The 13,103-nt window shown below is 41.0% G+C and overlaps 1 protein-coding gene across 4 annotated transcripts in view; it reads right to left on the bottom strand.

Annotated features, from left to right (window-relative positions):
* LOC124043758 (leucine-rich repeat flightless-interacting protein 2-like) overlaps nucleotides 1-8,090 on the bottom strand; it is a 66,547-nt gene extending 58,457 nt beyond the window's left edge. For 3 of the 4 annotated variants that reach the window (XR_006840379.1, XM_046362688.1, XM_046362685.1), the window contains exon 1: nucleotides 7,439-8,090. Coding sequence is in view for 3 of the 4 variants with exons in the window: in XM_046362688.1 (XP_046218644.1) it covers nucleotides 7,439-7,528 (90 nt within the window). In the remaining variant the exon portion in view is untranslated. The remainder of the gene's footprint in view (nucleotides 1-7,438) is intronic. The other variant, XM_046362686.1, reaches the window with a different exon arrangement.
* Between the last annotated feature and the right edge of the window lie 5,013 nt (nucleotides 8,091-13,103).

Raw genomic sequence — 13,103 nt, 5'->3', positions numbered from 1 at the left:
GAACAGAAGGACTTGAGTACCTGTATGTTGTTATGATCACACCACGTCACGTTAACCATGAAGCATACGCCCCCACCCCTCTTCTTACCAGAAAGATGTTTCTGCCTGCGCGATGCGTGGAGAAACCAGTTGGCTGCACCGACTCCGATAGAGTCTCTCCAGTGAGCCATGTTTCCGTGAAGCAAAGAACGTTACAGTCTCTGATGTCCCTCTGGAATGCTACCCTTGCTCGGATTTCATCAACCTTGTTGTCAAGAGACTGGACATTGGCGAGAACAATGCTAGGGAGTGGTGCACGATGTAACAGTCTCCGGAGTCTGACCAGAAGACCGCTCCGTTTCCCCCTTTTATGAAGTCGTTTTTTTTGGTCGCCGGCTGGGATCCATTCCGTTGTCCTGGGTGGAAGGCAGAACACAGGATCCGCTTCGCGAAAGTCATATTCTTGGCCGTACTGATGGTGAGTTGACGCTGCTCTTATGTTCAGTAGTTCTTCTCGACTGTATGTAATGAAACCTAAGTTGACCTGGGGTACCAATGTAAGAAATATCATGTAAAAAGAACTGCATAGTTTCCTAGGAACGCGAAGCGAGGCGGCCATCTCTGTCGGCGCCGGAAGTATAACTCCCTACAACTGCATGCTGGGGTAAATCGCCTAAGTATCTATCCACACAGGAAATTACTCAAATATGGTACTAAAAGCTATGGTGGATCTTCAAGTACCCGTAGTGGATAGGCCAAGTACCCCCAGTGAACCTAGTATCCCTGGTTGGGAAAGATTGTTGTAGTGTACTGCTAACCAATGTACTTTTTGATGTGAATGAACTGACGCCCTGAATCTCCCGCCTAGTTCTAGTAGCTAGCTTTGTTGACCAAGACGTGACAACAATGTAGGCTGTATGTAGCGGTTAGCGGTAAAGACAGACATCTGATGTGTTGTGGACTGATGTCCACAAGTGAAGGGAAAAGGTGAGAGGAGAAAAGCGCATAGACAGCTGCGAGAAGAAATTATACAGTTGAAGTCAGAAGTTTACATACACCTTAGCTAAATACATTTAAACTCAGTTTCACAACTCCCGACATTTAATCCTCGTAAAAAATGCAATTTTAGGTTAGTTTGGATCACCACTTTAGGTCAGAATAGTAGAGAGAAATATTTATTTCAGCTTGCATGTCTTTCGTCACATTCCCAGTGGGTCAGAAGTTTACATACACTCAATTAGTATTTGGTAGCATTGCCTTAAATGTTTAACTTGGGTCAAACGTTTTGGGTAGCCTTCCACAAGCTTCCCACAATAAGTTGGGTGAATTTTGGCCCATTCCTCCTGACAGAGCTGGTGTAACAGTCAGGTTTGTAGGCCTCCTCGCTAGCACACGCTTTTTCAGTTCTGCCCACATATCTTCTATAGGATTGAGGTCTGGGCTTTGTGATGGCCACTCAAATACCTTGACTGTTGTCCTTAAGCCATTTTGCTACAACTTTGGAAGTATGCATGGGGTCCTTGCCCATTTGAAAGACCCATTTCCAAACAAGCTTTAACTTCTTGACTGATGTCTTGAGATGTTGCTTCAATATATCCACAATTTCCCCTTCTTCATGATGCCATCTACTTTGTGTAGTGAACCAGTGCCACCTGTAGCAAAACACCCCCACAACATGCTGCCATCCCCATGCTTCATGGTTGGGATAGTGTTCTTCACCTTGCAAGCCTCCCGCTTTTCCTCCAAACAAAACGATGGTCATTAAGGCCAAACAGTTCTATTTTTGTTTCATCAGACCAGAGGACATTTCTTCAAAAAGTAAGATCTTTGTCCCCATGTGCAGTTGCAAACCGTAGTCTGTCTTTTTTATGGCAGTTTTGAAGTAGTGGCTTCTTCCTTGCTGACTTTCAGTTTAAGTCGATATAGGACTCGTTTTACTGTAGATGGAGACTTTTGTACTCGTTTCCTCTAGCGTCTTCACAAGGTCCTTTGCTGTTGTTCTGGGATTGATTTGCACTTTTTGCACCAAAGTATGTTCATCGTTAAGCGACAGAACGAGTCTACTTCTTGAGCATGACGGCTGCGTGGTACCATGGTGTTTACACTTTCGTACTATTGTTTGTACAGATGAACGTGGTAACTTCAGGTGTTTGGAAATTGCTTCCAAGGATGAACCAGACTTGGAGGTCTAAAATTTTTTCTGAGGGCTTGGCTGATTTCTTTTGATGTCAAGCAAAGAGGCACCGAGTTTGATGATAGACTACATCCACAGTTACACCTCCAATTGACTAAAATGATGTCATGGCTTTAGAAGCTTCTGATAGGCTAATCGACATCATTTTCTGGAATTGTCCAAGCTGTTTAAAGGCACTGTCAACTAAGTGTATGTAAACTACTGACCCACTGGAATTGTGAAACAGTGAATTATAAGTGAAATAATCTGTCTGTAAACAATTGTTGGAAAAATGACTTGTGTCATGCACAAAGTAGATATCCTAACCGACTTGCTATAGTTTGTTAACAAGAAATTTGTGGAATGGTTGAAAAATTAGTTTTAATGACTCCAACCTAAGTGTATGTAAACTTCTGACTTCAAATGTATATACAACGAGTGATCATGCTGTTAATGTGGCTGCTATGAAAGTGAACTGTTTTTGCATGTGATCAGGGGTGTATTCATTCTGCTGATTAAGAAATATTTAACAAACTCTCTTTTGTAACTGTTGAGTATACCCTAGATCAGCTAGATGCATGCAAGAGTGTGCAAAGCTGTATTGGGAAAATTTTAGTATCATGAAGTAGCTTAAACCTGTCAATATTAAATTGAGTTGGGTGAATTGAATTATGAATGACAGTCATCCAATATGCTGTAATAGAAATAAGGCCATGCTCATAAAATAATAATAATCTTCCCCTATCTTAAAATCCTTGTCCTACATAGAGGTCAAATTCAATCATCCACTGTGTGCAGCAAGTCAACATTTCACATGCCTTTGTTTGTAATGAGGGGATTGATTAGGCAATATGACACAATTTCCTCTACAGCACTGACAGTACTGTTTATTCTTGACTTGTTTCTTCCTTCCTACAAACCAATCAACACAAGCATTAAGAGATGTTGACCAATGAACTGTGCTTGGGAGGGAGCCCAGTAGTAGCAAATCAACAGGAAGACGTTTGTGATAATCTCTACGGGTCCTGTGTGTGAAGTCACCAAGAGGAAGCTAAACGCACAGGGCCTCCATATATGGAGACTTCACTTTTCAGGGGTCAGAGCAGGTTAGGCTAACCGAACCCACTCGTCCATGTCTCAACATATGGAGGAAATGTTTGAAGTACTAATGTTTGCATCTGCATGTTTGTGTGAGCCTCAGTCTGATTCTTTATTTGGCATACTTTTAGCTAAACTAATAGATTTGGAAATGCTGGAGTTTAAACAGGAGTGAAATGACATCTCATTTGTTAAATTGCTTAATAATTTAGCCTAATTGTCCATAGGTATGCAGTTTTGAAATAAATCTCTGCCTTTATCTGTGTGTGTACGCGACTGCATGCGTGTGGTGTGCCTACGCACATGTGTAGGACTGCCAATTATCTGGCCTGTCCCATTGATGACAGTCAGATTAAGGAAGACTGTGTGTTGTGCCCCTCCTTGCTTTAGAGTCCCAGACTAATCCTCTCTTAACACTTGATTCACCCCCTCATCGCTCCACTGCCCCTCAGTCTGTCACTCAACGCTGACCTGGCAACTTAATCCGCGGCTTAATTTGTCTCCCAACCGCACTCAAGACAAAACACACCAATGTCAACAGAATACTTGACAGCCATCAGCACCGATACAGACACTGGCCTGGTCAGAGGATGCCCTGCGTCTATATTTCCGTCCACCACTCTCGTGAATGGTATTCCTGCAAAGATGATACAGCAATCCAAGATATGGCGGTTTGTAAAGGAAGTGTCAAGCAGGAGCAGCAGGAACGAATGGGAACTTATTTGACACTCTCGGGGTTTCAATAGTTTCATCTTCCCTCACTATCACTTAGAAAGGCATTCCTAGTGGGGTATCCAGTGGTTATTCAACACTAAAGCTTTCACCTTCTACAGACATAATCCATATATCCTCACTGACAGTAGTAAAACAGGTTTTCAACATGCATGCATTCCGATTACTCAGACCATGTCCACACTTTTCACTAGTTAACTACAACTGCAGGATGTAGGACACCTATGCAGACAGATAGCAAAAGTTACAATTAGTCATATTGTGATCTTGTTTAAACCCCCCCCCCATTTAGAACATTCAAATCTTAATTCAGGGTCTGAACTCTGGAAATGAATCAAATGAAGCTAGTACTTGATGTCTAACCATGGTCCTTAGAGTATGTGGATTTTACAGGGAGCCATTAAGGTCAAGAAATGAGTTGATTGCAGAACAAGCTACATTGAACAGGCTACATTGAACTGGCTACATTGAACTGGACGTGATCATAGCACACGGTGGCACCCATGACAGAAAACACTTGCGGAGATCATTTCTTCTGGAAGCTCCAATGGCAGAAAAATAATTCTAGCTACTTGTAAAAACAAACCAAATGCCTTAGAAATGTGCATGTATAATTGCACAATGGCATTACATAAACAATGGACACTCATATGGGCTTGCGCCCAGGACAATTAGCTTATTGTTTAAAAAAGAAAAAAAGACATGTGGTTCCACTACAAAAGCAGTAAGCCCTCTTGACAAAGGTGATCCCAAACTATTTACCTGACAAACAGTGCACTTAAAATGATTTTTTTTCTCTCCATTAGTCCACTGTAAATACAATCATATGACACAAAGGGTATCACTCATGTAGGCAGAAATACAGCAGGAAAGTGCTAGATCTTAATCTTGGCTGTTAACATGCAAACATTTTTGGGACTGTATTTACAGTGGAATAACAAAAATAAATTAAACTACCAAAAGATTGTTTGAGTGTCCCCTCAGCAAGTGTTAAGACGCTGTTTTGTGTATCAAATGTATGAGGTAAATCCCTCTACATCCATACTAATTCAAAGATGGAGTCTGTGCCTCCTTTACAATCAACACTGGGTACTATTCCAAGACTCAATTGTGAGGACACTATCTGTGTCAAACATGTAATTGCTGATGGACTGCTTCATTCCCATATCCCAACCTTTGGTCTGAATAATACTTCAGAGTTTCTTGTATTGAAAACATAGTGGGCACGCTATTTGTCATCCATAGAATATTACCACCTGCTCATGTGGGATATGTTTCGAATGGTTCATACGAGTAACTCTGGTGCAGCCATAAGATCCCTATTATTATTATTAATGGCATACAAATAGAAGCTTAATTCAGATCAACTGCCTCTGATCGTCAGGTTATAAGAAGTAAAGGTTGACCGATTAATCGGCATTGGCCTATCCCCCACAACAGACCCAATCTGAATGCAGTGCGCAGTAACAGCTGATATTTCAGGGCCCTTCTATTTTTAAAGCCTTTTTAGCAGAATCGGCCAGCACATCCGGACTGACAGACCATCCTGTCAGAAGGGCTGCCAGTGTGACTCAACCCAATCTGCACTTAGAAGGGCACTGTTTTTCTCTTTACTGACTAGCTGTTATAGTATACTGCATTTAGCCAACTGTCCTGAAACTACAACAAGCTACCTTCCAACAGCAAACAGTCCAATGACAATTGTTTTTTAACCAAACCATAACTCAGGAAATGTGCAAAGGCAGCTATAGGGAACTGCCCCTTGACACACTTTAAAAAAATCAAAACCCTAAAACACAACTAGCAACTTTAACAGCACGTTCTGCCTACTGCACATTGACTACAGGAAGCAACAGTGACTAAACTGCAGGAATGTGCAACTCCAGACAAATACCCCCAGACTGTAAAGTAAATAAAGTCTGCTAACTTGATACCAGAAAAGTAAAACAGTCAAATTGCCAACTGCTACAGACTTGCCAAGGGTAATGATGAAGCAGCAGACACTAGTGAGTCTGGTGTGTGAGGTGAGATACAAAGTGCAACATCCGGTACGAGTCTGAACAGACCACACTTCCTTCTATTCAACAGTGGCGTTTCTAACCGTGGTGCATTGCAGGCCCCATTCTATTAGAGGGACCACACTGGTGAAGTACTACACCCTCTAGGTTGTGTACTTCTAAAAACTGCCTGAGCTGTATTACCAAAAGTGTCTTAAGATGGTCGGCTCGGTACAGCATGATGATATGTCCATTTAAGAACTAGAATGAGTGTGCATTTGGCACCCTCAGAAAGTCACCGTATGTAGGGTGTCCAATCCAAAAACAAATGTTTTGACCAATGGGTAAAATTATATATTCATTGGTGTTGATAGTCCTGTAAGAAAACCAATGGTTCGAGCCGCATGTCTTGATCATAGTCCATTCAAATGTTAGTTCAACAGTGAACTTTCTTCTAAAATCCAGAAAACAATAGTGGGGCTCCCAAGTGGCACAGGCGTCTAAAGCACTGCATCTCCTCACAAGAGACGTCACTATAGTACATGGTTTGAATCCAGGCTGTATCACATCCGTCCAGCTTTGTCCGGTTTGGTCGGAGTAGGCCGTAATTGTACATTTAATTTAACTATGCAAGTCAGTTAAGAACAAATTCTTATTTACAATGATGACCTAGGAACTGCCTTGTTCAGGGGCAGAACTGCCTTGTTCAGGGGCAGAACTGCCTTGTTCAGGGGCAGAACTGCCTTGTTCAGGGGCAGAACTGCCTTGTTCAGGGGCAGAACTGCCTTGTTCAGGGGCAGAACTGCCTTGTTCAGGGGCAGAACTGCCTTGTTCAGGGGCAGAACTGCCTTGTTCAGGGGCAGAACTGCCTTGTTCAGGGGCAGAACTGCCTTGTTCAGGGGCAGAACGACAGATTTTTACCTTGTCAGCTCAGGGATTTGATCTAGCAACCTTTTGGTTACTGGCCCAACACTCTAACCAATAAGAAATAAGCATTTATTTTTATTTTTTTATTAACAGACTTGCCTAGTTAGATAGATATCTAGTTAGATATCTATTTTGAGACATTACATAGTACTTTCATAATTTAGTATATATATTGGAGGACATTGGATGCACCTGAGCTCAATTTATTGTCTTGGCAAAGGGGTGTGAATATGTACAGAAATATCTAATTTATTAATTTAATACATTGTGTGTAGATAAATGTAAAAATGTAAGCAATTTTGAATTTGGGCTGTAACACAACAACATTTAGAATATATCAAAATATATTCCTGCCAGCTTGGAGAAAGGTGAGGGAATTTGTAAGTCGCTCTGGATAAGAGCTTCTGCTAAATTACTTAAATGTAAATGTCAAGTGGACATTGGTTCTACTGACCTCACCAATAACTGTGTGAAAAATATAGGCTACTTCCCACTTCCGTATAGTTTTCTAATAAAAACTTTAAAAAAGTACCTCTCTTGCAATGAGATTAAGGGTATCATCCTCGGCCGTCGACCTGTCCTTAATGGGATTTCTTTTACGTCCTGTGCCCTGAGTCCCCATGTCTTGGTTTCTGCCCGGTAATTAGGCTACTGGTCCAAATCGTTGAAGGTAGAAGAGGAATCCAGAGCACGTCTCAAGGAAAGAAAATACAACAAGCCTGTCACAATGTTGGGAGAAACATTTGTCAAATCACAAATGACTGGGCAAACCGTTCGTTACCACTCGCGACATTGGTCATTGGGTTACATCCGTCTTCAAGACCTCTTCCTGTGAGGTTTCTATCCAAACGCTAAATTGGACATTTCTAACAAACGTTGCAGTCGTTTGTATCGAATCCGCCCATTTGTAACAAGTGAGTTGCCCAGAGGAATTCACAAATAGTTGAGTACCCTGGTAAAACACGCATAATAAAGATACATTGACTGGCAATATATCTATTCAGATATGGAATCCAAATAATTTAATAGGCTATGTAAGATTTGTTTTAAACATGAAAATGCAATAAAAAAATTAAAAAAACACTATCTTTGTAAATCCACTTGGTTAACACGCTTGGACAGAGACGCAATGCTGTCAGAGCAGCCTTTAAAGTAAATGCATGCTTGACATGAAAGGCTTCGTATGGCGGGTGTGACGCAAATTCATTTTCCGGGGCTCATGCAGGCAGCGACCAAATTGCCATGGGACGACAGCAGTCTCTCACACCCTCGCCACTATTTTTTATGATGAGTTTTGAGCGCTAAAACAAACCTTGTCGTGTACCTCTTAAAGGCAAGGACTATGACAAATGGCTATGCATATTTCACAACAATAACATTATATTTGATCCACTTATGTTCAAAAGCCCCCATTTGTTGTGAAAACGATCTATAGAATATTATTATATTTTCTTTCCCCCCATGTCCATTCAATTAATTTCCTATGAAGTATCTCAGTGATTGGGTTAGGCCTATTTGTATTTATTTGGAGTTATACAATGTGCTTTTCAAGTAATATTCAGATTGTAGACTAGCCAAAAACAAAATATGGTAATATTGTAACTTAAATGGATACTTCAGGATTTTGTCAATGAGGCCCTTTATCTACTTCCCCAGTCATATCAAATCAATCAAATGAACCTTTATTGGTCGCATAAACAGATTTTCAGATGTTAGTGCAGGTGCAGCAAAATGCTTGTGTGTGTAGCTCCAACTGTGCAGTAATAACTAGCAATAAATAAAACAAATACACACCTAATTCAGAAAAAATGTAAAGTTCTATAGAATGAGCCATGACTAGATACAGTATATACATATAAAGTGGGTGAAACAGTATGTAAACATTATTAAAGTGACCAGTGTTCAATGGCTCTATGTACATAGGGCAGCAGTCTCTAAGGTGCAGGGCAGAGTACCGGGTGGTAACCGGCTAGAACAGTGACTAAGGATCAGGGCAGGGTACTGGTGAAACTAGTGGTGAAGCAGTTTCTCAGTCTCTCGGTCCCAGCTTTGATGCACTTGAACTGTCTCCGTCTTTTAGATGGTAGCGGGGTGAACAGGCCATGGTTCGGGTGGCTGTGATCCTTGATGATCTTCTTGGCTGTCCTGTTACACCGGGTGCTGTAGATATCCTGGAGGGCAGGAAGTGTGCCCCTGGTGATTCGTTGGGCTGACTGCACCACCCTCTGGAGAGTCCTGCGGTTGCAGACAATGCATTTGCTGTACCAGGCAATGACACAGCCCGACATTATGCTTTCAATGTTGCATCTGTAGAAATTTGTGGGGTCTTAGGGGCCAAGCCAAATGTCTTCGGCCTCCTGAGGTTGAAGAGGCGTTGTTTGTGCCTTCTTCACTATGCTGTCTGTGTGAAGGGACCATTTCAGGTTGTCAGGGATTTCCATGCTGAGGAACTTGAAGCTTTTGACCCTCTCCACTGCAGCCCTGATGAACACATTGATTTAAAAAATGATATCTATGCGTGCAGTTTGAAGGAAGCTGTTAACTAGTGCTAGTGCAATTGCTAAGTTTAGTTAGCATTAACTCGCAAAACTACCTCTAACGTATTTCATACTGGACACAGAGACAAAAACGTCAGAATCATTTCCAAAATCCTGAAGTATCCCTTTAAATTCTATTGAGTCATGGTTGTTCCTCCATAAGCCAAACTGTTGCCTAATTGTTGATCCATGTTGCCTTATTTGACTATTATCACCATAGGAAGTCAATTAAACTTATTGAATTGATCATAGAAGCAATACAACCCAGACAATAGCATATTTAGAAGTGTAGTTAGGTTTTTGGAATCTGTAACATTGTCCATAAACTTGGAAATGTCTCAAAACGTTTTTAGGCATATCATGTGAATTAGGCCTCATGTAAAATCATTGTCAAAAGTGCAAGAGATATTGTTGCATGACAAACAGGTGCTATTAGATTACTGTATACTTTATCTGACCATTTGAAACAGTGTAAACCATACTAAATAAAGTTGAAGTAATATCAGAAAGGTTGTTCTATGAAAAAAAATGGTAAAGCCTTTAATACAGCACTGCAAAGTTTAAAAATAGCTGGATTTGTGAAATTGTTTTTTTCTGACATTTTGCAGTTGCACGAGGCTTGGTAATGATAGAATAAGTAGGATATTAAATGAACACTCAAATAGGCAACAGAAGCTGGAACAGCATAGGGGTGAGTGACTCACTCATTCCTGGCTTTCGTTCAAAAAAGTTCAATTACAATGCAGGGTTAAAGACACATTCTTTCTGATTGTCTTTAGCATGCAGTCTCTCCTCTCGCTACAACTACTTTTGTTTGAATTATTATGTTGATTACAATAAATTAATATATTTGTAGGGGTTGATGCATTTTTCATTAGGGTACATCTGGTCTGTGATATTGAGTTAGAAACGTATAACTTTAGAGTACTTAAGCATCAAATACATTGCAAGTTTGCCCTATTTTGGCTGTTAGGCTATACTTTACAATAGGAGAGAAACAAAATGGTGCAGTTTGAGGCCATGTGGTGGTGAGTGATGCAGGTGCTGGAGATGGGGGTGTGAGAAGGCAGGTCTGGGCAGGTGTGATGTAGTTGTCGTTTGTATGTGTATGTTTTGTATTGTCTAAAAACATAAAATAAAATCTTACAAAAAAATGTAATAAGGAAAAATGACAAGCTTGCAGCACGTGTCCTATTATTGTCATGCCCTGATCTGTTTCACCTGTCCCTGTGATTGTCTCCACCCCTTCCAGGTGTTGCTTATTTTCCCCAGTGTATTTATCCCTGTGTTTCCTGTCTCTCCGTGCCAGTTTATCTTGTATGTTTAGTCAAGTCAATCAGTGTGTTTTTCCCCGTACACTTTTTGCTATTTTCCTTTTTCCAGTTCTCCCGGTTTTCACCCTTGCTTGTTTCCGGCCTCTGTAATCTCTACCTCAAATAGACGCGGCATAAGCTCAACACTTTTAATTAAGAAACCACTGTAGAGGCCAATATCAGGGTGACAGTCACAGTAAGCACAAGCATACAACGCAGGAAGCAACAGTAAACCGATCATAAATGCTTTTAATTTAAAAAAAATAATCGTCCGTTTTATAACTGAAAATGTACAATTATTTGTGTAAAACTAACATTGAAATATGTCTCAGACTCAAGCAGAAGTCCAAACTCATGATATGGTAGCTCAAATGTATGGTAATTGGGTGGTAAGAAACGGAAAAAAAACGCGAAATCAAAACCATCTAAAGCGGAGCGCTACGACACACCCACTCCTTTCCACATGCCCACTACTTTCCTTTTGACACACCCACTCCTTTCCACACGCCCACTACATTCCTTTTCGACACACCCACTCGTCCATACTGCACTTGTAGCCGCTCTCTCTTTGTCTCTGGGGAACAAGGTCTTGTTTTTTTATTTAACACTAGTATTGTCTTTAGCTTGACTTCTTTCTTTAGTGTTTCTTCAGGTGATATCAGAATTTTCTTTGGCTTTATTATCGTACAGCCTAGTTGGTGTGGGGTATGTACAATGAATTCATATTGTGGTCTGCTCTCCAAGGCTGCTCTTTGGTTTGATCTTCACCTACAGTCAGCTAAATTAGAGAGACAAACCATCATAATTCTGCACATTCTTTCCTGGCTTCACATTAACTTGTGCCTACTTGTGTGCTTGTGAGTTCTTAAGCTAAAACTATAACACCATATATTCTATTCCATGACTCGCTGGCTTTGTCTGTACCAGTAACAGAGAGGCCAGGACTTGACTTACAATCCAGTAAGGATGAGTTTAAGTGCACTTTACCCACCATAGGCTGTGTACAAATGCACACAAACACACACTGGATGTAGATTGCTTATACCTAATGCATGTCCTGTGTGTGTGTGTGTGCGTTTACATGCAATCGTGTGTGTATGTGCACAGGTGGGTGTGTGTATTTAGGAGGGCTTCATAAGGTCCCAGCTGTGGCTTAGGGAGCTGGAGAAGCACTGTATCCCAGGTTCCATCATGAGGCTTCTACTAGGGAACAAGGGGGACCTTTCAGAGCTGTGCCAGGTGACATTACAGGCACTGTACTCACTGTATACAACAACACACACACACACACACAAATACATGTACACACTCTTGCATAGTCAGACTTGCACCCACCCTCATAACACACCCACATACACTGTACATGTAACAGCACACAAACACATTCACACAGACTATAGGGAGACTGTAGGGAGCCATACATATGTCCTACGGGGATATTGACAGCATTCCTATATGATGACCATTCTGACATAATCATCCCTCTCCCATCCCACAAACCTATACACATTGTACTGAACTTTCACAATGGTCACCACGTGACAGCAATGCATTTTCCCACTCATATTCAGTTACTATTTTATCCTCTCTATTTATTTCATAGGAAGGACATAGTCTTGCCATTGACTGAGGCTTGCTTTTTATGGAGACCTTGGCCAAGTCAGGGAATCAAGTCAGTGAACTGATGCTGGCTATTGGTAAGTAATTGGGCATCTGTAAGAATCATCATTGTAGTCAATATATATATTATTATATTTCTCAATTTCTGTTCTTTGATATTTAAAATTGCGACATAAAACATTTGTCTCACAGTTTTAAATGTGTAGGTCTGAAGATACACCACTAGAGAGCAGCAGATACAGACAGAAACATATATTATCCATATATCTTATAATGGAACATTTAGTCGATACAGAAGAAAAGTGAGAAAGCAGCAATGTTTGGTGAGGAATATAGATGGATGCGGAGTGTGTGATCACTCTCTGTCAGCCCAGGGTGAAGAGGAGTGTGATTCAGCAGCAAGTCAGTCTGATAGAGTGGCAGGAGACAGTTAGTGAACCTACACTACTCTGAGAACCTCCATCAGCCACTGGCAATCTGTTGCCCCTCCATTGGACCCTTATGTGTGTTCTATGTGGATAGGTGTATAGGTTTGTGTGTATGTGTTTGTGTGTGTGTTGTTGTTAAGGGAGATGATAAGATTACAGACCGGATGGAACTGCAGTTCCCCATGCCCTTTTAGTTTGATCACCCAAATGTGAAATCCTTAAGGACAGAGGAGAAACTATGTTCAAAGATTTAAGGTTAACCAAAATCAAACTTTTCCTTACTTATGTACAGTGCATTC

Source organism: Oncorhynchus gorbuscha, linkage group LG09 (genome assembly GCF_021184085.1).
Source record: "Oncorhynchus gorbuscha isolate QuinsamMale2020 ecotype Even-year linkage group LG09, OgorEven_v1.0, whole genome shotgun sequence".
Lineage (NCBI taxonomy): Eukaryota > Metazoa > Chordata > Actinopteri > Salmoniformes > Salmonidae > Oncorhynchus > Oncorhynchus gorbuscha.
Note: the sequence above shows the minus strand (reverse complement) of the source record. Positions and strands in the feature narration are given on the sequence as shown.